The following is a 23,885-nucleotide window of genomic DNA, read 5'->3' as shown; positions in this document are numbered from 1 at the left end:
TGTTTCTTCTTGATTGCCCCATAGATTACTGGTAGAGCTGGGGCTAGATTATAAGGCCTCTGAGCCTGAGTCCAGGGGCATGCAGCCAGAGCACAGCTCAGTGCCTTGGCATTCCATCCCTGCTGTAATCAGTGTGTGAGCCTGGTCTTGGTAATAGGATCATTCCATCTCTATTATCCGTCATTCTGCTTCATGCTTCATTATTCCCTGGAACCCTCATTGCTGCTGCTTTACCAATTCCTATCGCGCTTCAGTTATTTGGAGCTCAGATTTAAAATGCCAACACTTTCCCTTCCTTCTCTTCCTGGATCGGGCCCCTATACCTTGCCAGGCTTCTCTGTTCCCTACTCAGTCCTATGTAAAACATTCCAATCACCACCCTTTTGATAGCCTCACAAAGTAAAGGGCTTCTTCCTTTCTTGTGCTAGGGGCCACAGGTTAAAGCATCTATTTATCCTTTGGCTCTTCATCTTTTATATTTAGCATAGGGTTTCCTTTTAATGTTCAAGATGATGGGAACTGTTCTCTCTTGCTGCTGGGAAAGGCCGTATAGAAATGAAATATGTATTGCATTTCTATTCATTGGATTATCTTCTTCCCCAAAGCAGTTTAGCAAATTAACATTGAATCCGTTTTTGCTTCTTAAGCAAGAAAAGAATTATAGCTGCTCAATTGTTCCCTAGGTTTCTTGCTCAACTTCCTTTTCCCAGAATGATTTGTCCATAAAATAAGAGGGAAGGAGGAGAATCCACTGGCGAGGATTCTGGTTCTCCTGGCCGATGATGGATGGCCTGGTGAAAGACAGATCTGCTTTGAGAGGCACAGTGAGCTGTTTGAGTCTTTTCAACTGTTTACTCTCATGGGGTTATAGAGGAAAAATGGAAAGGTCATGGACATGGTCTCATTTAGGGGTTTATTGGGGCACGGCTAGACTACTCTAGAAATAGCCTTTATTAAAATATTACGTTGTCTGAGATGGTTCCTTTATTAAAATATTACGTTGTCTGAGATGGTGGGATACATTCTTAGGACCAGTTGGGTGGCAGCTTTCAGGTTTCAGATTTCAGGGCTACAGGCACAGACATCTTAGGAAGACTTGTGGTTGGAGTCTACCGCTAAGGCTGGTTTCAAAACAGTGACTTCACAACACTAATTCCCAATGCCTTATCACAGTGTCTGAAAGTCCACAATTAGGAATTATTTTGTTCAAGTCCTGATAATCTCCAGCGGTCTCTTTAAAATAGTCAATAACCACTTAATAGAAATAGAAATGTCTTAAGTCGTTATCAGCTGTTTATGCCAGAAGTATTCTCTTATGGACCTTGCCAGCTCAAAAGTATACCAGAGCCCTGCTGAAATGCAACCTAGTGTAGGTAACTGGAAGTTTGGGGGAGTATGAGAAGCGGGAAAATTGGTGCTAAAAAGAGAAATGAGTTTAAAATATCACCTGCTTCCCAATTTTTCTCAGGGCTGGCCCTGTGCTTATGGTCTGTATTAACGGCAGCTGATGGAGAAAGCACAGAAAATAAAAACAAGCCAGTATTTCCAGGGTTCTGTCGTCTTGCCAGCCTGCCAAATAGACAGACACTGTTGACGGATTTGACACTAAGTTCTGGTTGCAAGGACTCTCAGGCCATGGTTCGGTGTAGCCATAACTGGGGAGACAGAGGAAGCCTGGCGATTAGAATGGCAGCAAGCCCGATGTCCAGACCCCTGCCTCTCACATTTGGCTGCATCATCCAGTCTCACCACACGATTTTAGGACAGTCCCTTCCCTTCTTTGGGCCTTCATTTCTCCATAAGCAAATGAGCCATTGATGTTGCAAGGCTTGGGAATGCTAGGAAGAACAAAAGGACAGAAGAGAGTAATATTCCAAATCTGATGTCAACCAAGGACTGATAAATTCCTGAATTACGAGATGATGGGAACAATGTGAAGCTTCTGTTGGGGAGTCCAGAAACTTTATGGGGAAAGGAAGCCAAGGGGGAGAGAGAGTCCCAGAGGGGCCCAACATGTGTTTTATATTCTACTTCTATATGTGAATTTGGGGCTCATTCAAGGTGCTGGCTTGCGACTCCTCAAGACCTCAGTTAACGCGTAGCTTGTATATAGCCACACAAAAGCCATGCTATCCTTTCTTCCTGCCTTGTAAGTACTGTTCTAGGAATGCCACAGATGGAAGCTCATGCCCGTTAAACTGTTCTGTTTTTTTTTTGCGAGCATATTTTTTTATTAGTTACCTATTTTATACATATTAGTGTATACATGTCAATCCCAATCTCCCAGTTCATCCCACCACCACCCCCATGCCCATTAAACTTTATTCTCAGGATTATGTTGTTCCCTCACTTAACTCCACCTGTTTCACAATTCCCCAGCCTTGGCCTATGAATATGGCTGGGGAAGTGTCACTCCTGAATTAATAGTTTAATTGGTGCCCCGGGAAGAATAGTGGGGTGGGTAGGGGGAGTCAGCAGTGCAGTCATTTGGGGGCTCCAGTGATCACTCCTCATTAGGAAATGCCTCACGTGGAAATGGTTACTGCCTTCGCAAACTGGAAAAAAAGTTTATTATATATATTCTATATAGACATAATATTTGTTTTTATTGTTGTTGTTTCTGATGAGTGATTATGTTTCCTTGGTGCTGTGCTAGGGCACACATTCTCTGCCGGTGAGCCAGAAATTGTTTTGACTCTTTCTTTGGTGTTCCACATATTTTATAATCTACATTAAAATCGTCAGTTCTGAAACTTGGTGAGACAGGGATTTTGAAAGGGAGTGCTTTTGGCTGTGTGATGTAAATCTGTTTTTCTTTAGAGGAAGAGGGGGCATTTGGATGGGACTTCTAGTGTTACAGTCAGGCATGGTAAAAAACCATGCCCTGAAATAGAAATGAGTGAAGCAAATTACCAGTCCTGGGACCACCAGAGTCCAGTCCTGAACTTATGAATAGGTCACATTCGAGGAAGAGATGGACATCTCCTGACAGAGATGTTTTCAGGGGCCAACTTAGGGGCAAAGACTTCAATAGAGGGGCAGAGAAAACCTCCACTTTCCCAGGATACAGGAAGGAAGGAGAAGTCTGCTTAGTGCAGTAATTCATTTCTTTGTCACGTGATGGAAAACTCAGAATTATTACTGAGATTCCTCTGTTTCTATCAGATGAGACTCTTCAGAGGAGAAGAATTTGAATTAATTTTCCCTTCTTGGTCAGTATGACCTTTCAGTAAAACCCCTCAAAGTACCAGCTTCGTTCTGCCCAAGAAGGCTGATGGAAATGTACTTGACATTTAATCTGGTTCTTGCCCTACAAAGCAAAGATGGAGCCAGTAGTGAGGAGGAAGTAGAATGGGGAGCCAGAATGGTGGCCATGTTTTTGTATTTGTTTGGAGAAACAGCAAAGCTCTCTAAGGATGGATATTATTATTATTATTTGGTTTTGCTGTTGGTGGTGGGAAGATTAACGAGGACTCCATCTCTTCCAGCCCACTCTACTTTCTGTATGTGTTATTTCCGTCTGCTGCCAAACCCAGAGCATACATTTCTTCTTAGCCCATACCCTCTTATTTCACTAAGAATTGGTAAAACAAAGTGGAGGAATGGAGAGAAATCTGATCCTCTTTCACTGTGTAACCTTCAAAGAGTTGTTTCTACAGAAACCACTGGGATTGCTATTTGGTCAATGGTAGCACTTCTTGGATAAATGAATTGCAATCTTTTGTTTAACTAAACAACTTAAATGTTGTGACATTAAGCAAAAACTTACACTAGGAAAGAAAGATTGTGAGCAACTCTTTTTTTGGGTTCTCTACCACATCCTGCCCATTCATGGGTTTTCTGTACTCCCACCCCAGTAGCATCATCACCTCATCTAGAGAGTTAAATACCATGTTAAAGCTGGAAGGGACCCTTGAGAGAACCTAGTTTAACCCCATCATTTTACAGATTTGCAGACAAAAGGCCAGAGTGGTTAAGAGACTTACCCAATGTCATAGATTTAAGCAGGGCCAAGCCAAGACCTGAGCCCAAGTCACATTGGCCTTGATCTACTACTTTCTCCATCACACCGTGCTATTTCTCAAAAAGTATGAAAGTTTCTCCTAAACTAATCTAGATTCCAGATATCAAGTTGGATGCCTGAGGGAGGGTGGGACGTTGACTTTAGAAAAGTTCTTGAGCTGATGTCAACCTGATTTTGAGTTTAACCTAAAGCTTAATTAAATGTTTCTTTGTTATTATATTGTAGTCTGAGTGTGGTAGGAAGTTGTGGAATATCCCATAATTTCGTTTGGGCTCAATTTCCTCATCTCTAAAATGAAGAATTAGGGTTGAATTATCTTTAAGGTCCATTTTAGTTTTAACAAACTGTGGTTCCTCTAAGATCATTTTTAAAGGTCTTCCCCACCCTCCATCTGTCACACGCAAGAAATGGGATCTTTAGTGCATAACTTGCATCAGTTCTTACATGGGAGAAATAAGGTTTCACTATTGATTCTGAATAGTGGAATAGTGTCATAGCCTTCTGAAATTCCTCCAGGATGGCACAGACCCTCAGGGGAACCTTACACCAAAGCTGTGAGGAAGCTGTGGACAGAACAGCCAGGACTTCACCCATTCCTTAGGAACTACCCAGCTTCCCAAATGTGGACCTTGGCTGGAAGTGAAGCCAGCTTCACTCTAGTGGCCTCAAGCAATGGAAAATTTTAAAATGTGCCTGATTTGGCATGCCCTGGGGCACAGCTCATTGTAGGTTTGTTAGTGAGTCTGTCTGCTGTCTCTGCTGAGAATGATGTCTGCTTTCTGATGTTAGTCTTACTCTGTTCCTCACCAATCCCTGGAAGGTAGGGGAAGATTTGGGGGGCTTGCCTCTAAGTCTATCATCAAATATCGATGTTGACTCTTTTCCATATAGGTTCTTTAAATTTGTTAGTCAGAATTTAAGATCCCCGCCCCTACTGAATTTTCTTCAGTTCTCAGTGGCAGGGAGAGGAAATGGTGATTTTGTCTAGGTTTTTAGAGTGCTACTTTGCTCTGTGTTCTGTCTGGAAAGCATTGGAGGTATCTTTCTGGCATATCTCTTTTGCCTTTCCAAATCCTATTAATTTATTGAGGTCAAATCATATCCAATGATAAAACTTTCTCTGGAACAGCCATGGATTTATAATCGGTACCACATGATTTAATTATTTTCTCTCTTCAGCCGTATTGAAAGATTCTTCAGAATGGGGGAAATGTTTTATACTTTTGATCTGTCTTATGACTCCCACGTGATAATTTGTGCTGAAAACATTAAAGCATAATGATGAAACAGTGGAACGAGTTTCTCCTTCTGGAATCAGCATTTGTTATTTTATAGTCTTGGCCTATGGAATTTGTTGACATATCTTTCAGGTTACACATACCCAGCTCTTTATGGTGCCGGGTTTCACTCCTTGTTAGCCTGAAAAACTTTGAAACTTAAAATAAAATCACAGCTGTGAGGATCCCACCACAAACCTACAGAATCAAAATCTCCAAGGGACAGAGCCTGGGTATCTTTATTTTTTAAATGCTGCCTCTAAGTGAGTTAAATATACAACTGTGGTTGACAAAGTCTGCCTTGTGGCAGATGAGGGCCATCCTTTTATGGAACTCTGCCAACAGAGGTTTCCCAAGGCATCACGCAGAGGCCCAAACGAAAAGGAAGCACACACATCATTTTGGTAGGACGGTGCTACTAGTGTGCCTGGGTGTCCACAAGCAGGTTATATGCAAGAAGATAGCCCAGGGATAACATACATTTTGAAAAGGGATTTCTCTATTGAAAGCATTTTTTAAAATCCTCAAACATGATGGCTTCCGGAAGTGAGGACAAGAAGGGAGAGAGTAGAGGCTTATTGGGGAAGTGGAGACACAAAGAGCAAAGCTAGAATGATGGGTAAGGTGACCATCTACGTAATGTGACCTCTGAGGGCCTACTGACTTAAGATTCTATCATGAAAAACTCATTCCTTTGCCTTCAAACTTTTGTCTCCTGTTAAAATGGAAATACCTGTGAATCACATCTGACTGGCTGCATCATATCCTTATCCGAGAACACATTGTGATGGGGTGTGGGGAAAGGTCTGGAAAAGGATGGGTGGAAGGGTGAGAAGTGGTTGCCAAAGGAAGAAACACGCTTAGTAGGGCATCATGCAGACAATGGCAGCTGGACAAAAATTGCCAATTTGATATTCTCTCATTTAAAAGAAAACTGCTCAAAACTGAGACCAACCATTTACTATTCTACTCTTTCCCCCCTGACTACCCTGCTGAGGAGCTTCTTGGCTCATCCTGGCCAATGATGCTAGCTCCTGAATGGAGAAGAAAGCAACAGGAGATCCACCTTGTCGCCAGGGAGACGGCCTGGTGGTCTAGGCTGGCCCCGAGAGTGAGGACTCTGAGACCCAGCCTGAGGATTTTCCTCTAACTCACTGTGCAGCCTCCAGCCAGTCTTCAAACAGCTTTAGTTTCCTTGTATGTCAAACCAAGATAAATACCTAACTGCCCATCTCTCTGGGACATTGTAAGGCTTCACTGCTGCCACTTTCATTAACATTTGCCCAAAGACCCCAAGAAGAAAGCTTTTGAAAAGTTTTAAGACTAATTATGTTTACTATCAGCATTATCATTATGATATTGGGGCTTAATGTAACAGTAGCCAGAAAGAAGAATGTGTCAGGAGCATGGGAAAACGGAGAACACAGAAACTTCACTCAGGGAAGCAGTATTTGTAGTGGAAGAGAAACACAAAAAGGGGTTTGGGGTTGGGGTGCAAAGGAGAGAAGTCTGCAATTGATACCAGATGCCATCAGAAGCTAACGACCTGACAAACACCACTCTCATAAAACAAATTCCTTAAAAAGGAAGCAAATGGAAATATAAGCTAGTGAAAGAATTTGCAGCAGCTGCCCTAAAACCATTTCTCACTTCATAAACAGGTCTGGGTTTGATGCTTTTTTTTTTTTTGTCTCGGTCTTATTTCATGCCACTTTCCCTCTTTTCTATCATCCCCTGTCTCATTCTTCCTCCCTTGCTGCCAAGGCTGGATGGACTTTTAATACTGGTAGTCATAGCAACAGTAGTTAATGGAACACCATCTTGATGGAAGGAGGCTCATTCAGAGTATTTGTTTTGTGTCTTATCTCAGCACGTATTTGTCCTCAGTGATGACATGGATGAATTGGACGGAGTCACTGGAAAATAGCACGTGCTGTTATTTCACATTAATTTCTTGGCAGTGAGCTGACATGAACCAGAACTGTTAATGACTCTCTGTTTTCCAGTCTTCTCTGCTTAACACGCTGAAGAAATATTACGTTTTGTGTACATCAAGGGCATGTAGTATCTGTGGAACTTGAAGTTCTTTAGCATCACTAATGAGGTGTTCTGATCTCATTCCATGAAGGACCGTCAGGTTTCAGATTCCTTATCCAGCTAGGCTGAATAAAGACTCGGAGACAAAGGTTTATTTCCTGTATTGCATACCTAATTAGCAGCATTGGATTTGGAGAATCCATGCTGACAATTAACAGTCATCCCCCCGCAATTCATATATTCCTCCCTTCATCAGGCTCCCGGAGTGATTCTGAGGGAATACTACACCTTCACAGAGAATAATCAGAGCTTAAAGGAGTAAAAAAGTTTCCTTCATACCACTCAACTCCAATTCCTCCATCCTATACCTAATAAGCATAGGTAAAAGAAATGAGAATGTCACTGACATATAACTTAAATCCCTGACGTGTAACTTAAACCCCAAGATCAGGGGCAGCAACTTTAGCATATTCGAATCAAATCCATACTTTTTGGACTAGTGCATTTTAAAGCAATTCTCAGTTATTTCAAGGCAGTATGTTCAATTCAATGACATTTTATTTTCCACTTCCTTTTTTATTTATTTACTTACTTATTTTTGGCTGTGCTGGGTCTTCGTTGCTGCGCGCGGGCTTTCTCTGTTTGCTGCAAGCGGGGGCTACTCTTCGCTGTGGTGCGCAGGCTTCTCGTTGCAGTGGCTTCTTTTGTTGCAGAGCACAGGCTCTAGGCGTGCGGGCTTCAGTAGTTGTGGCTCGCAGGCTCTAGAGCTCAGGCTCAGTAGTTGTGGCACACGCGGCTTAGTTGCTCTTTGGCATGTGGGATCTTCCTGGACCAGGGATCAAACCCATGTCCCCTGCATTGGAAGGCGGATTCTTAACCACTGCGCCACCAGGGAAGCCCCTATTTTCCACTTTCTTATATCGTTGCCCAGCTCCTTGATAAGGTCGTTGGCTGCTAACACAATTCAAGGGCAAATAGAACAAATTAATGATGACGAGACTCACAGAAGCCATTTTAACTAATATTTAGTACCACTGGCAAAAACATCATGAGCAAGAAAATATCTTGTTGTTCTACACCGCTAGACTATGTGTTCTTTAAGGGCATATTTATTTTATCCCCAGTACTGAGACCGATGCCTTGCCAATGCTAAGTGCTCAGTAAATGTTTATGAGTGAATGAATGAATGAGTAGGGCAAGATGGTTGGATCACTTTTTTTCTTTTTTAACGTCTTTATTGGAGTATAATTGCTTTACAATGGTGCGTTCGTTTCTGCTTTATAACAAAGTGAATCAGCTATACATATACATATATCCCCATATCTCCTCCCTCTTGCATCTCCCTCCCATCCTCCGTCGTCTGATAATGATATTTTTGTATTTCATATCCCCACCTATCACTATAAAATTTAACAAATTTACCATTTTGATAGCCATTGACTTACTTTGATGTCTATGATATGAACAAATTTAATTCAGCAGACACTTATTGTAACTCCTACAATGAGGTGTATGGTGAATACAAAAGTGGGTAGGAGTCAGTGTTTGTCTTCAAGAATATCATAATCTAGTTGGGAGATTCAACAGCATTTAAGAGACAGATACTAATTGCCTTGTGGATCAAAGGATGGATAAATTAATTAACTGAAGAACAATCAAATGCATACATGACTATACTACAAGATAGAGTAAAAGAAGCGTTCGAAGAGTTATTTTTTAAATTTCCCTGAGAGGTTCGAGGGAGGAAGATATCTGGAGGGGCTTCTTGGAGAAGGAAAGCCTTTTAGAAAACACAACAAATTGAGCAAAAGTACAGAAGTGGGAAAACTAAAACATGTGGCTGGTTCATAAAAAACAGGCCACTGAAGGTGGGACTTGGGCCATTTGCAGTGGAGCAGTAGAGAGAATTAACCCAGGAACAATAACAACCCTGTGGGATATGCACCATTATTATCCCCATCTCATGGGGGAAGGAGCTGAAATACCGGGGAATAAATAACCAAATCATACAGGCAGTAGTAAATGGTGAATCCAGGATTCAAATTCACACAGCCTGGGGGCAGTTGCTCTAAATCTTAATCTCTGTTGTTCTGCCTTGATAAGAGGGTAACCCTCTTTCGGCTCTGTTGCATGCCCCCCCCCTCTTTTTTTTGTAGAGTTGATTTACAATGTTGTGTTGGTTTCAGGTGTACTGCAAAGTGAATCAGTTATACATACATACATATATCTATCTATCTATCTATCTATCTATCTATCTATCTATCTCCACTCTTTTTTAGATTCTTTTACCATATAGTCCATTACAGAGCACTGAGTAGAGTTCCCTTTGCTATACAGTAGGTCCTTGCTAGTTATCTATTTTATATATAGTGGTGTGTATATGTCAATCCCAATCTCCCAATTTATCCCTCCCCCACCTTACCCACTGGTAACCATTAATTTGTTTTCTACATATGTAACTTTATTTCTGTTTTGTAGGTAAGTTCATTTGTACTCTTTTTTTAGATTCCACATATAAGCGATATCATATGATATTTGTCTTTCTCTGTCTGACTTACATCACTCAGTATGACAATCTCTAGGTCCATCTCTGTTGCATCCTTGCTGCTGTTATGGTCCCAGCAGAGTCTCCCCAAACCCTGGGGAGTTACCTATCCCTCCTGTTCCCAGTTGAATAGCCCTTGAGATCTGGACAGCAGTTCTCCTCTGCTGAGATAATGTCCTGGAAGCATGTAGAACAACGTCAGGCATGTGGCTGGGATCTGATATGTGTGAGTTTCTTCTTTCTGCCATGGGCTCAATTTCTGATTAGCTGGTGCTGATATTCAATGGTGTATGCCAGTTGTCAAAAATATTTCCATGACAATCAGTAAATAAATGTTGCTTTTTCTGCCATCTCAAACAACCAGGCCCTTTCTACAGGGTCCCCTGCGACAAACCTGTGATTGAACAACAGAAAGTTTAATGCCTGACACAACCAGGGGCCTCCAGGATTCACTCCTGACCTTTGTCCTGTGTCTGTTCTGATTGTTTGGGGCCCAGAGTACTGGTTATGAAATATTTCAAGGATTATCCTCTGATCTATTCATTTCTGATGCCATCCAGAGCGCTTGAGACACGCTCCCCACCTGTTCTACCATCATTTTGTCCTCCTGGAAGAGCCATAGAGAAAGCCAGTTCATAATCACTTCGTAGATGATATTGTTCTTGTTCATTTTATGTTGCGTGGTTCCAGGTCACATAGAAGGAAGTAATGAATTTAATGTAGACTTTGGAGAAACAATGTTCTCTTTGGTTTAGAGGCACTTCCCAGAGGGAGATGCAAAGCCTTTGCTGCTGCCTATCAGTTCTGAGTCCGTTTAAGATACTTCTGTTTCTGTCATCTCCAGCTGTGTCCATCGGCCCTGTGGGGAGCAGGGCAGCTGTGTGCCATTGCTGCTTGATCACGCGGATGTGGTGAACTGTACCTCTGGTGGCCCAGGTCACATGAAGTGCTCTATCACCTGTCAAAGGGGGTTTGACCTTCAGGCCAGCAATGGGCAGTACCTCAGGCCCATGCAGGTGAGTTGGAAACCCGTGGTCATCAGGACCAAGCCCCTGGGGAGGGACAGTAGGCATGTTCCTCCCCCTGTCTGGATGGGGGAAAGGCGCATGTTTCTAAATCATCTGAAAGGAAAAATGAGGAATCTAACAAGCAAGGAGAAGCATGGCTTTATAGAAATGCAAGGTATACATAAGAACAGGTGCAGTTTCCATTAACTAGGGTGTCAATTTCTCTCCAGGTGGGCAGTAGACAGGGACACTTGTTCCATCCTTCTCCCTTGCTTTTTTATCTTCCTGTCAGAAATTATGACCCCCACTTTCGGCTTCAAAATGGGAATGCTGCAGTTTAGACCTGTCCACAATTTGCAGGCAAAATAGTTTGCAATCAGGTTGTTTGTGGTTCATTGTCTGACTGCCACGCACCAGCCCCCTTCCCTGCCCCCACCAGCCCTCCTTACAAGAAGACTGGAGGAAAGAGCCTGATTTTCTTCCTTCTGTTACTGAGGTGGGGGTTATATCATGATTCTGGCTTTAACTGAATTTTCCAAATTTCTACAAGCTACCATGCACCACTTGAAGATTTCAAGGTGATCTGAAGGTAGTAGAATATATTAATGAAGAGTGTAGTTTGAGAGACAGACCTGGAATGAAATTTTGACTCCACTGTTTAGTAGGTGTATAATTTAGGTAAAGACAAACACACAAAAGAAACTAACCACTTTAGGTTTGTTTCCACATTTGTAAAATAATGAAATCAGAAGGATTTATGTCACTGGGTTATTTTGATGACTGACTAGACATAATTTACCAGCTTCTAGCAAAATGGTAGGCACCTAGCTCTCTGCAAAGCTGCCATTATGATGAGCGTGATAATGTATTCTCAACTAAGAATTTTATTTTCCATTTTTCCTTTAGAGAGCTTTCAGTACTCTACAGAGGAACTTGAAAATTGAAATCAACCATTAGAAAACATGAGCACAGTATGAGATTGAGACAGGATGCATTAGGCAAAAGGTAATGATGCTTGAGAAGAAGTTGAGGAAGATGAGGTGTGATGAGGGAAGAGTGGAATCACGATTGGTTAGTCAGGTATCAATGGTTTGGAAGATTGGAATTGTTTTCATCTTGTACCAGTTGACTGCTTAGCAGGTTGTAGATCTGTGGAAGAATTTTACTTGCTTAGACATGGTCAGGATTTAAAGACACAATCTTTGGTTTCAGCTGGTTTAGGTTCTGCATAGAGAGAGACAGGTTTAACATACCTTGAAGCACCAACTCCTTGGTCTATGATGCTTTGGTGAGAAAGGCAGAACTCTTATCACCTGCCCTTAACTCAGCTTAACTCACACTAGAAAAGAGATGGAAAGAAGGAAAAAGAACAAAAACAATGTAGGAACTAAATACATTTTTGTGATGTCGGTAAAGAAGGGGAGAAAAGAAAAGATGGTGTTTGCAATTCATTAAAATTAGGAACAAGTTCAAGACAAAATGGTTAATACCTAATGAAGCCAGGAGAAAAAGCAGGCAATATATGCAGAGTTTGAGAGACATTCTTGAAGTGATCATTGTGGTTCGAGCCAGTCTTCCAGGCTGTGATCAGTGTGGCAGGGACAGAGTTGGGAGAAGGAAGGTGGGAGCTCACCTTTTGCCAACCAAATGGTGGAGTCAGCAAGCACAGCTTTCCAGCTGACCACTCCTGTCACCCAAGGCTGGCCCCACTAAACAGATTGTACGATCCTGGCTCCTGATCACAAGACAGTGGGGATATTTGCTTTTTGTTGACACAAGAACTTAAACTAAACAGAAAAATGTGTCTGGCTTTGAATTGGGCTCTTCTGGCAGGCAACAGGGAACCCCTGGAAAGCAGGGAGGAGCAGCCAGCCAAGAGTGGGTGTCAGGGGTGACAGGTGCTTTCACCAGTCATTTTACCTTTGGCTTCGGTGCCACTGTGGTCTCCTGGTGGGATGGCTGGCTGAGCCGCGGAATCTGCCCACTCTCCCTTTGACTTTTGGTAACCCATTGGCTAGAATGACGGCTGTGCTTTTTCCCAAACAAGCCATGAGCATCCAGGTCTCTGAGTGCCTGCTCCTCCTGTTCCCCTCACTCTGAATACTTTCTTCTCCCTGCTTCCCCTCTGCTGATGGGAAGTCTCGCTCATCTTTCAAAGGCCAGTTCCTGAGTTACCTACCCTGTGCACCTCCCCGCAAACCCTCTCCCTCCTACCCAAGTATGGGCAATCCCTCCTCCAGCCCCTGTAGTGCTATCTCACCACCACAAAACAAGCATGCATATATTATATCGCTGTGTTTTTTTTTAACAGCAATTTAAATTTTCTTTCTCCTTGGTCCATGTTTTCTACTTCTTTCACTTTATCATTTGCAGTCTTTGTATTATATTCTCTCAAATCATTACAGAAGGAAGTAGGATATAACAAAAATATATCTCCAGAATTTTCCTTTTTTACTTTCTTTCCTCCCTTCCTCTCTCTCTTTCTCCTTCTTTCCCTTTTTCCCCCTTCAATTGTTTTCTGATACATTGTTTCAACCTATGATTTGCTCTGCTGGTAGATTATTAGCTCCTTGAGGGTCTTGTTTATCCAAACCTAGTAAGGAATCTGGCCCTTCTAGGTGTTCAAAAAATGTCTCCTCGTTTATTTCATGGTGATGAATTCTAGGGCTCCCCTACGGAAACCGCAGGCCCAGGGAAACAGCTGGAATCTCTCAAACTTAACTACAAAGTTTGAAAGATGCCTCATATGCATTAAGTCTCAGCGGTTCTTAAAGCCTAGGCACCATTCTCAGAGGAGACAATTATGTTTCGTAGCATTATCTGTAAAGGTCCCAGCAGGAAACAGATGACACACTCAAAGGTGGGCAATTTGAGGGACTTCAGTAAAGGGGCCACTTCTAAAGGTGGGGGCAGGATATAGGAAATTACAAGCAGATGGTGCAGAATCCCAGGGTGAAGGGGTGATATCCCCTGTAGGCCTGAAGAGTTGACTATAGAGAGCAGTTAGCAGAACCCCTGGGAAGAGAGTGCAGGAGGTGTGTGGAGATCGCTGCCAAAGGGTGCAGCCAACCTACAGCAAAGCCCTAGGGAGGGAGTAGCAAGGATCAGCACCCTGACCCCCCTTGCCTCTCTCCCTCTCCAGTCTCCTGCCACTGTTGCCCTGGGTGCTAAACCAAACACAAGTCAGAGGCATGAAATCTCCAGGAGCCAGCATCCCCGGGCAAGGTGGAGAAGGGTAGAGAGTGATCTGGAGAAGCACGTGGAGGATAGCCAAGAGTTGGCCTGGAGGAGTGTCTTCATTTAAAGATTCCCTTACACTAACATTTGCCTTTCATTAGCAGCATACCTGGGTAGTGTGAGATAGTACACTAAGACAGTAAGCCATAAAGAGGGAGAAAGACAAACTAATTTTGCCTGTTGTGAACATTTGCACAAATAATCATCAGGACTCTTTCAAAGCCTGGAAACTGTTTTGATAAGCCTTTTTATGTCACCTTGACAGCAGAAAATTTTCTGTTTCTAGAAGGAAATTCTGCTCACATGTTCCTCTGGGCACTGGGACCGGGCTGTGAGCTGCATGCCCCTTGACTGTGGTGTCCCCGACCAGTCTTTGGTGAACTATGCAAACTTCTCCTGCTCAGAGGGAACAAACTTTCTGAAACGCTGCTCCATCTCCTGTGTCCCACCAGCCAAGCTTCAAGGTATTGTCTGGCCAACCAGGAGCTGTATGCAAGTTCTCTTCAGGTTCTCTCTCTTCGGGGGTACTTTGGGGATCTTTTCTTCACCCCAGTGCCCTTCCCATTTGGCTCTGCTGTATCACCCTCTTCTGATAACACAAGCAAAGTCCCAAAGGGCAATACCATTCCTTGTCCCAGAATGCCCTGACTCAAGATCTCATTAAGGAAAAAACTTAGACTTTCCCATTTTTATTTGACTTTATGTCCTCTGGAGTCAAGCCAACTAACAGTTTTCTAATAATATTAATAATCCAGATACGCTTTATCATTCACATTTTTAAATTTAATATTTACAACCATCCTATGAGTTAGGTGCTTTTCGTTCTGTTTTAGAGATGAGAGCATAGTTACATGAGCTGTACTGCTAGGAAGAGATGAAGACCCCACATCTTGCTCTTTACCTCCTGGACTTAGGTGCGCCTAACAGTGTTTGAGCAGGCTTGTTACAAATGCAACCTCCTGAGCCTCATGCTGACAGATTCTGATTTAGTAGGTCTGAGGTGGGTTGGTGATGCTACTGTGGGGTGTCCATGGATTGCACTTGGAGAAACCATGAATGACGTTGAGGCATACGGTATGGTGTTGAAGTGCAGAACTTTGCATCCAAACTGCCTGAGTACAAACCCTGCCTCTGTTCTTACTAGCTTGGGCAAGTTACCTAAACTCAATTTCCTCAGCTGCAAAATAGGGGATAATGATGGTATCTATTTCATAGGGTTGTTTGAGGTTTGAAGTTTACACAAGTGAATACATGTAAAATGCTTAGAGTGGTGCCTGGCATATAATGAGCACAATAAAAGTGTCATCTAGTATTATTATAATGCTTTCCACAATACTGTCACTACTCTATTTTTATTATTTATAGTGAGGAAGTGAGGTAATGATTTGTTGGTAGCCCTCCTTTCATTCAGGTCATGAAAGAGCTTTCTGACCTCTGTGCTGTATAAGAGAGCACAGTAGACGCTCTGTGGGCACAAAGATATAGGATAAACATTTGACCTGAGGTTTTAGAGAAGCTGCTCCACAAAGAGTAACGTGACTTTCCAAGAATGACGGTACGTTGACAGGTCTTCACTCTCTCTGCTAGTATTTTATTTCTGGACTCTCTGTTCTGAGCATCTTGTGCTTCTCTTTCTTGGAGTCAGGACTGAGCCCGTGGCTGACCTGTCTTGAAGATGGGCTCTGGTCTCTCCCTGAAGCCTACTGCAAGTTGGAGTGTGATGTTCCCCCTGTTATCCCGAACGCCAACTTGCTCCTGCCTCACTGCCTCCAGGGCAACCATGATGTGGGCTCCATCTGCAGATACAAATGCAAACCGGGCTACTACGTGATGGGAAGTGCGGAGAATAAAGTCAGGAAGTAAGTTGGATTGTTCCTGGTCTTTGCAGTTCTCTCTACCCTTGTACCTTGCTCCTGTTCCTTCATTTGCAAATCCTAGACCACTGTTTTGGAAATAATATTAAGACCTTCTGGGTTGTCCATTGTTTGTTGTGTTTGTTTTTCTGTATAATCTCTCTTCACCTGCACAGGTGTGTTCCCCAGTCATGACAGGCAGGCTGGCCAAGTATGCTTTCTATAAAGATATTCTTTCTCATAGGAGATTCCACAGTCTCATCTAGGTGTTTTTAAAAGAATCTCTGCCCTAATTATTATTTTCCTTGAAAGTAAGTGTTATGAGCTTCTTAAGCAGTACACACATCACCCGAATCCAACTGTGTCCTAGAACATCCTCATCAGGACAGGTGGAGGATTATGGTTGTGGCTGTGGGAGAAATTGTCTGGGATGGTCCCCACCTCAGGTATTTATTGGTTATGTGATGCCAGGAAGTCTTCTTTCTCTGCCTCATTCTTCCTCATCTGTAAAATGAGGATAATAATAATAATAATAACGTAGGAACTAAATAAATTAGTATGTATAAAACATGAGTCAGGGGCTTCCCTGGTGGCGCAGTGGTTGAGAGTCTGCCTGCCGATGCAGGGGACGCGGGTTCGCGCCCCAGTCCAGGAAGATCCCACATACTGCAGAGCGGCTGGGCCCGTGAGCCATGGCCGCTGAGCCTGCGCGTCCGGAGCCTGTGCTCCGCAACAGGAGAGCCCACAACAGTGAGAGGCCCGCGTACCGCAAAAACAAACAAACAAACAAAAAAACATGAGTCAGTAAATTTATTTTTAAAGCATAAAACTCAATACATATTAGCTATTAATATTGTAATTATAGTCTCTCTGCTTTCTTTTTCCTGGACTTTGTGTGTATACGCTCCTAGACCCAGAAACCAAGAGAGCCTTTCTTCTGAACGCATGGTGGATCAGAAAGAACAAAAGCTTACTGCATAATTTAAGAGGAAGGGTTTTAAAGAAAATCATGCTGGGGTTCAAATCCCAGTTGTTCCCCATTTTATTAGCTGAGTAACCTCAGGCAAGTTACTTAACTCTTTGGGTCTCATCTTTGTAAGCTGGGGATAATGCCCTCACCAGAGTGTTCAGTTGAGGATTAAACAAGATAATACATATTCAGCCCAGTGCCCGGTTTGTGCTAAATGCTCAATAAATGGTTTCAGAAAAAGAAACATTTTCCGAACAAACAAAACAAACAAAAAGCTTTCAGAAGAAGAAACTCCTTGTACTCAGTAAATAGTAACTATTATTTTCCTACCATAAATTATGTCAGTACAGGAGAAAATCAGATTTATTTCTTACCCAGGATTTAGTTCAAAATCTGATCATAGTAGGTATGTTTTTAAAGACTTTTTTTTTGAACTGACATAATCCCAGCCATGGCATTACCAGTGATTCCAGGAGATACCAACTTTGATTGTAAGCTAGAATTCTCTAAGGGAGCAAAAGAAAAACAGGAAGCTTACTCTCTGGCTCCAATTCGCCCTTCTCTAGTCAGCATCCAGCCATCTCAATATGGGGTGGATTGAGTTCGGCTTTGCCGGGAGCCTTCCACTCCCAAGAAAACCCAAGATCATATTTGGGAGGGGGAGAGGGAAGTCCCCTCCTCAAGATCTCAGCCCGAGGCAAGAGCCTGGCTAATTAGAACATGAATAAATACTGATGAAAAATTCATAGGAAGCGGCATTCTGGTTCAGTGACTCTAGCAGGTATCGTCAACAGTTTTTGGCAGCTGAAAACACATTTGCACGTGATGGTCATAGGGTCTAGATCAATTTGCGTCAGCATGCATTGACAGGTAGTGAGTACCCAGGTCATCTTCCAGTGAGAATGGCATTACAACCAGCCTGAAGGCTGCTGTTTTCTTGCTTTTTTTTCTTCTCTTCTTGCCTCACTTTTCACACACCTGAGCCAACTCAGGTGTCTGCAGAACAATGCAATGAAGACTGGAGGGAGAGAGAAAAGTCTCGGGACCAGGAGGAATTCGAGGTGGAGGCATTATTCCTAGCTCCCCTGGGCCCATGGCTGAGCTTTGCCTTGGGAACAGTGAGGCTTCCTCCATGACGATGGGCTTCCTGCTGCGTCTGCATATCTGCCTCCACCGGCTTCCCTGCCCCAGCAGGGGCCCACAAGGCACAGCTTTCTTTTCTGGTTGAGAAACTGGAAGCTTGCATCACAGCATCAGCATCGGTTTGGACTTAAACATTTACATTCACAAGCACCATGCTGAGGAGAGATTAAATTATTTACTGCACTGCATAAACTGGTTTTAATCTTAGTTTACACCTGTTTACATAGCCAGCAGTGGACTGGTAATCAGAAGTTTGCAAGTCAGGAGTAAATCACTGTCACTTGCTTCTTGTGTTTACCCAACGAACTATGTCAGCCTTGTTCCTTGCTTGGAGCCCAGAGTTGTACAGATGGAGCCCTAAAATTCTTTCTAGGACATGCAGGCAGGGGGAGAAGAAGTTGAGAGAAGTTAACAGGGAGATTAACCCAGACAGAGTGGCCACATGCTAGTCTTCTGCAGTTCTCTGAGTAGTGGAAAAACCTCCTAGATGGTCAAATTTGCCACTTGTTCTTTGCATGACCCTGAACAATGTATGTCACATCCACGTGTCTCGGTTTTTGCCTCCTTGACGTGAGGAGTGGTAATGATTTTTACCCAAGAGTATTGTTTTGAGGCCCAAAGCAGGTAATGTACTGAAAGTGTTTTATAAACTATGAAGTTCAATACATATGCTAGAAATTACTTTTTGTTCATTTCTTTTTAAAAGAAGGAAACAACTACCAAAATATCAGCCAAGTACATTGCCTTCCTGCTTCTTCTCAAGTCTGTTGAATATTGTTTCAATAGAGAAAGATAAATGCTGCATCTGACTTTTCTCTTCCTATCCAACCTGTTTAAGCTTTGTCCCATTGCACTTGCGGATGCAGGGAGGGCACAGCTGCAGGTGGCACTTCTTCACGTGGGCGCTCTATGCCAGCTTAGGGGTTAGGAGTGAAGATATCAGTAAGACCTAGGCTCTGGCCTCAGGAGCACACAGCCTCCATGTTCCCTCTTTCATGGACATTATTCCTTCTTACAGTGGAGCATAGGAGAGGACATGGACTACAGGTAGGCCCTTTCTCCTGGCCCCTGGATCCATTGCCCCTTCTTCCCAGGATGTGAAGGTGACACTGCTCACACTGACTCTAGTTCCTGAAGACAAGAAAATGCAATGGTGTTGGCCTTGGTCAAGGACCTGGCCTTGAAGTCTTGGGTAGAGTCAGTATCACCCAAACTGTATGGATTCTCCAGAGGGAAAAGTTGAGAAGGAGAGTAACAAAAAATTCAATAAAACAAAATGAACGCCCATTATGTAGTACAGCCATACAATTATACGGGCGTATCATGAAATATCCTGTCACCATTAAAGATGTTTAGAAGAATACTAAAGACATGAGAGAACATTCACAATACAATAAGTGGATAAAAGCAGAACATAGTTATTATAAATGATACAATCCTTATTTTCCATATTAAAGGTATGTTTTTAATCATCCTTCTTCAGAAGCTAGAAGTGATTATAATATTAATAGTCGTATTCTCTAGGTAGTAGATTTATAGGGAATATAACTTTTCTTTTTCTGCTTGTTTATATTTGCTAAGTTTTCTAGACTTTATAATGAGATAAATGAATAAACAGTTTAAAAAAATAATGACGTGAGCTAGAAGGAGGAGATCATAGCCAATTTGTGGAGGCAGAGAGCGATAAAAGAAAACTAGACAGATCTTTCGAAATAGGCAAACCAAGCGGAGACCAGCACTCCAAGATGGCAGTAAGACAGGGACGTGACCCTTCCATCCTGTGTCCAGATCCTTCTGTGTTTTGAAGACAAACACTGTCTCTGTTCTTGAAGGCTATTTCAGACCTCCTCTCCTCCAGTAACACCTCTTCCCTAACTTCCAGCAGATCACCTCACTCCCTAAAGCGCAAAGGTCTGACCACAGGTGTGCAAGCTAATTGACACCTCCAAACATGTTCTCCCCCTTCTCACTGTCTAAAATGAATTATGACCAAAAGGACCTACTGTACAGCACAGGGAACTTCACTCAATATTTCATAATAACCTATAAGGGAAAAGAATCTGAAAAAGAATATATATATATTCTTTATGTATTATATGTATAACTGAATCACTGCGCTATACACCTGAAACTAACCCAACATTGTAAATCAACTATACTTCAGTTAAAAAAAAACCAAAAAAACCTTATTTTTTTTTTTTTTAACTAGAAAAAAAACACCAAAGTGTCAATACTCTGGGCAAGTGGTGTTGACTCAGCGAGATTTTTTTGTCTTCTAGTTTGGGATTCTTTTAATAAATAATCATATTTTATAATAAATTTAAAAAATTTTTTTAAATAAAATGAATTATGAACTCCTCCACCTTTGCTCTGGATCCTGTACCCCTTCTAGAGAATTTCTCTCAATCACTTTACCTTCCTCTTTCCTACATCTGAAGCCTCTTCCTTCCTCTCGCCTGGTTACTTCTCTTTAATTGTGCTCGGGTCTCTCCTATGTTAAAATTCAAACAAGCAGAGCCTTTTATTGACTCCATGTCCTCCTCCAGCTACCACAGCTTCCCCCCTCCCTTTTACAGTGAAACTTGGTGAAAGAGTTGTTTGTATTCACTGTCTCCATCTTGCCATCTTCTCCCTCCTTCACACTTTGACACTCAGGTTTTATTCCCATCTCTCCACTAAGGCTGAGCCTGTCATGGACCCCACTGCTGTCAAATGCAGGGACTCTTTTTAGACCTTATGTTATGTGAGAATAGTTGGCTTATGTCACGGTCACCCTGTGAGATAGGATGGACCCTCCCACCCAAGTCTGGTTTGGATGTTGAAAGTATGATGCCACACATTGACCAAGAGAGTATGAAAAGATGTATTACTCACATAATGAGGCTTTCAGGGGAGAGAAGGGGAAAATTCCAAGTTGATCTTCAAATGGCTTGAGCAATCAGGGAAGGGAGACTGGTCTGGAGTTGTATGGTGGTTAGGGGGTGAGGCTTGGGGGAGGGTTTGTGCATGTGAACAGGACCTGGCGTGGTTTGAACTTTCTGCTGAAGCCAAAAGAGGAAGCACCCAGGCTTTCTTACAGGCTTGCTCAGATGTGTGATATGATGGGGCTTGAAAGCCATCAGAGTCAAACATCAAAGGTGGAGACTGGCTCTTCATTACAACATGGTTGGCTAGACCCTCCTTGAGACTTTTTCCTTGATTCTGCTCTATCTCACTCCCTTGATTTTCTTGCTTCTTCTCTGGCTCTTCTCAATTTCCTCTTCTGGCTTTTTCTCCTCTGCCCATTTCTTCAATATTGGTGTCTCTGTGCTCATTCTTCTCTCTTGCTCTGCACACTTGTCTGGGCTGAAGATCATTTACCCCATAGCCTCGACTACCTTCCACATGCTGATGATTCCTAAAACCACACCTGCTATCTAGTCTCTTCCTGTAAGGACCATAAGACCCATTAGGACAACAGCCTACAGATACAGTCACTTGGGAAATCCGATCTGCCTTTCAAACTCTTACTATATAATACAGAGCCTATTATAATCTCTTTCAAATCTGCACATCCTTCTGTGTTCCATGTGGTTGGGCAGGTCAGGGACCTGCACATAACCTGAAACTTTCGAATGTCCTTCACCCTCAGTCATCAACTTCCATTGAGTGTCATCATCTTACTGACTCCTAGATATGGCCATTTCTCCTCATCCCTGCTGCCATTTCTCTATGACAGATCACTATCCTTTTTCACTTCTGAACTGATCTTTCTAACTCCAGTCTTTCCCCCTTCAATACATTCACTACTTTGCAGCATCAATAATCTTCAAAACACTCAAGTCCAATTATAGTATTCCCCTGCATAAAACTAAATGACAAGCCTTTCTGCTATTTCATCTAAGAAAATAAAAAAGCTTAAACTTAAAATATGTTCAAGGTCTTGCATAATCTAGCTGGGCCTGGCTTACCTAGCTTCGTCGCTGACTGTCTTCCCTGAGAGATCACTTCCCTCCAGCTGTAACACACCACACCTTCTGTACTGTAGGCTCTAATGCTCTGGACCTTCTTTTACTTCTTTATATACACCGTGGCTAGCATGCCTCTGGGCCTTCAAACATGCTGTTCCTTCTGGCTAGAACTCTCCCCGACAGTGGCCTTTTGCTTGGCTAACTCCTACTCCCCTATTTTTTAGCATAAGTGTGATTTTTGTCTAGGAAGCCTCCCAGATCTCCCCAGTCTGTAGGAAGTGTCCCTCCCATGGTTTCCCACTGCACAGAAAACTTCCCTGACAACATCATTTATCTCACTGAGTAGAAATGGTTCGATTAGCTGTCCAATAGGCCATGGATGTTTGTTTAGCATCATGTGCCCAGTGGCTTCTACATTTATTGGTAGGTACTCAATAAATAGTTTCTAAATGGATGAAAAGACTGAATTATTAGAAAATTCATGATAGGATTTTAATGTTAAATTTGATGCTAAAAATGGTGCAGGAAAGAGGGTGTTTTTTTTTTTTTCCTTATGAGGGTATGGAAATTTCTATTTCAAGTGCTTTAGAGTGGAAGGAACCCTTAAAAATATTATGTCTGTTTTTCTTCTAGCAATTGTCTCAGCAACATAGAAAGAATGGTCATTCTCCAGAGACAGTTTTAATTTCACTTATTCAACTGACATTTAAGCTTGATTGGCAAACTGTACATGTTGGTGGTAACAGAAAAAGGATTAGACCTCTCCCTCTCAACAAGCTCACCAAAACAGTGGTTCTCATACCAGTCTGTACATTAGCATCACCTGGGGAGAGTTCAGATATCTTAATGCCCAGCTCAAACCCCAAACCATTTTCATCAGAATCTCTGGAAGTGGCACCCAGGCATTAGTCTTTTGCAAAGCTCCCCAAGTCACTCCAATGTGCAGCCAAAATCAAGAAGCACAATCTAGAAGCACAAACCTTTCTTTGTGTAAGAACAATATCAGTCATGGGATTTTGACTTTCTGAAAACTATCCAGAGTAACGTTTCCTCTTCTCAAAGTTACTATAGCTGGGCGTCCCTGGTGGCACAGTGGTTGAGAGTCTGCCTGCCGATGCAGGGGACACAGGTTCGTGCCCCGGTCCAGGAAGATCCCACATGCCGCGGAGCGGCTGGGCCCGTGAGCCATGGCCGCTGGGCCTGCGCGTCCAGGGCCTGTGCTCCGCAACGGGAGAGGCCACAGCAGTGAGAGGCCCACGTACCAGGAAAAAAAAAAAAAAAATTACTATAGCAGCACTTTTGCATGCCAGATTTCATGTGTCTCTTTGAGGGTTATTTATTTTTGGAGTTAATAGAGAAAATACAAACAATGGTAACTTCAAAGAAATTGCCATGTTTAGATAGTTTCAGGAGTTCTTTCTTATTCATATTTTGTAATACACACACACCTTTCTTTTCCTTCCATGCAATTTACTTCCACATATACGTCATCATTAATCACATTAATCAGGTTAATGTTTCATTAACCTGACTTCCCAGGGAGCTAAAATAAGTGTGTATGACTTATATTTTATCAAAAAGACTGTGTTATATTCTCCCTTGTCTTTCACTCCCGTGGTTACCTTTTTCTCATTAGGTGTTACCTTTATGTGTGAAGGTTAGGCTAACCTCGTTAGGACTCATAATTAATTTAAATTATGAATTGTCCTAACCTTCTAACTTTACTTAGACAGCCTCTCCCTCTAAGTTAGTCATTCATCAAGATGCCATCTGAAAGGTACTGTAGTAGTAATACCTTTTTAAGAGTAACTGTAAATAGCCATCCTTCTGAGGGTCACTTTT

The 23,885-nt window shown here is 42.5% G+C and overlaps 1 protein-coding gene across 4 annotated transcripts in view; it reads left to right on the top strand.

The window, feature by feature from the left end:
- Positions 1-23,885, top strand: part of PAPPA2 (pappalysin 2) — a 285,263-nt gene that overhangs the window by 192,856 nt on the left and 68,522 nt on the right. For 3 of the 4 annotated variants that reach the window (XM_060132723.1, XM_060132713.1, XM_060132703.1), the window contains exons 14-16: positions 10,728-10,899; positions 14,414-14,591; positions 15,773-15,986. In XM_060132723.1, coding sequence (XP_059988706.1) covers positions 10,728-10,899; positions 14,414-14,591; positions 15,773-15,986 — 564 coding nt within the window. Of the gene's footprint in view, positions 1-10,727; positions 10,900-14,413; positions 14,592-15,768; positions 15,987-23,885 lie in introns of those variants that run through there. The other variant, XM_060132731.1, reaches the window with a different exon arrangement.

This window comes from Lagenorhynchus albirostris, chromosome 2 (genome assembly GCF_949774975.1).
Source record: "Lagenorhynchus albirostris chromosome 2, mLagAlb1.1, whole genome shotgun sequence".
In the NCBI taxonomy this organism is placed as follows: domain Eukaryota; kingdom Metazoa; phylum Chordata; class Mammalia; order Artiodactyla; family Delphinidae; genus Lagenorhynchus; species Lagenorhynchus albirostris.
Note: the sequence above shows the minus strand (reverse complement) of the source record. Positions and strands in the feature narration are given on the sequence as shown.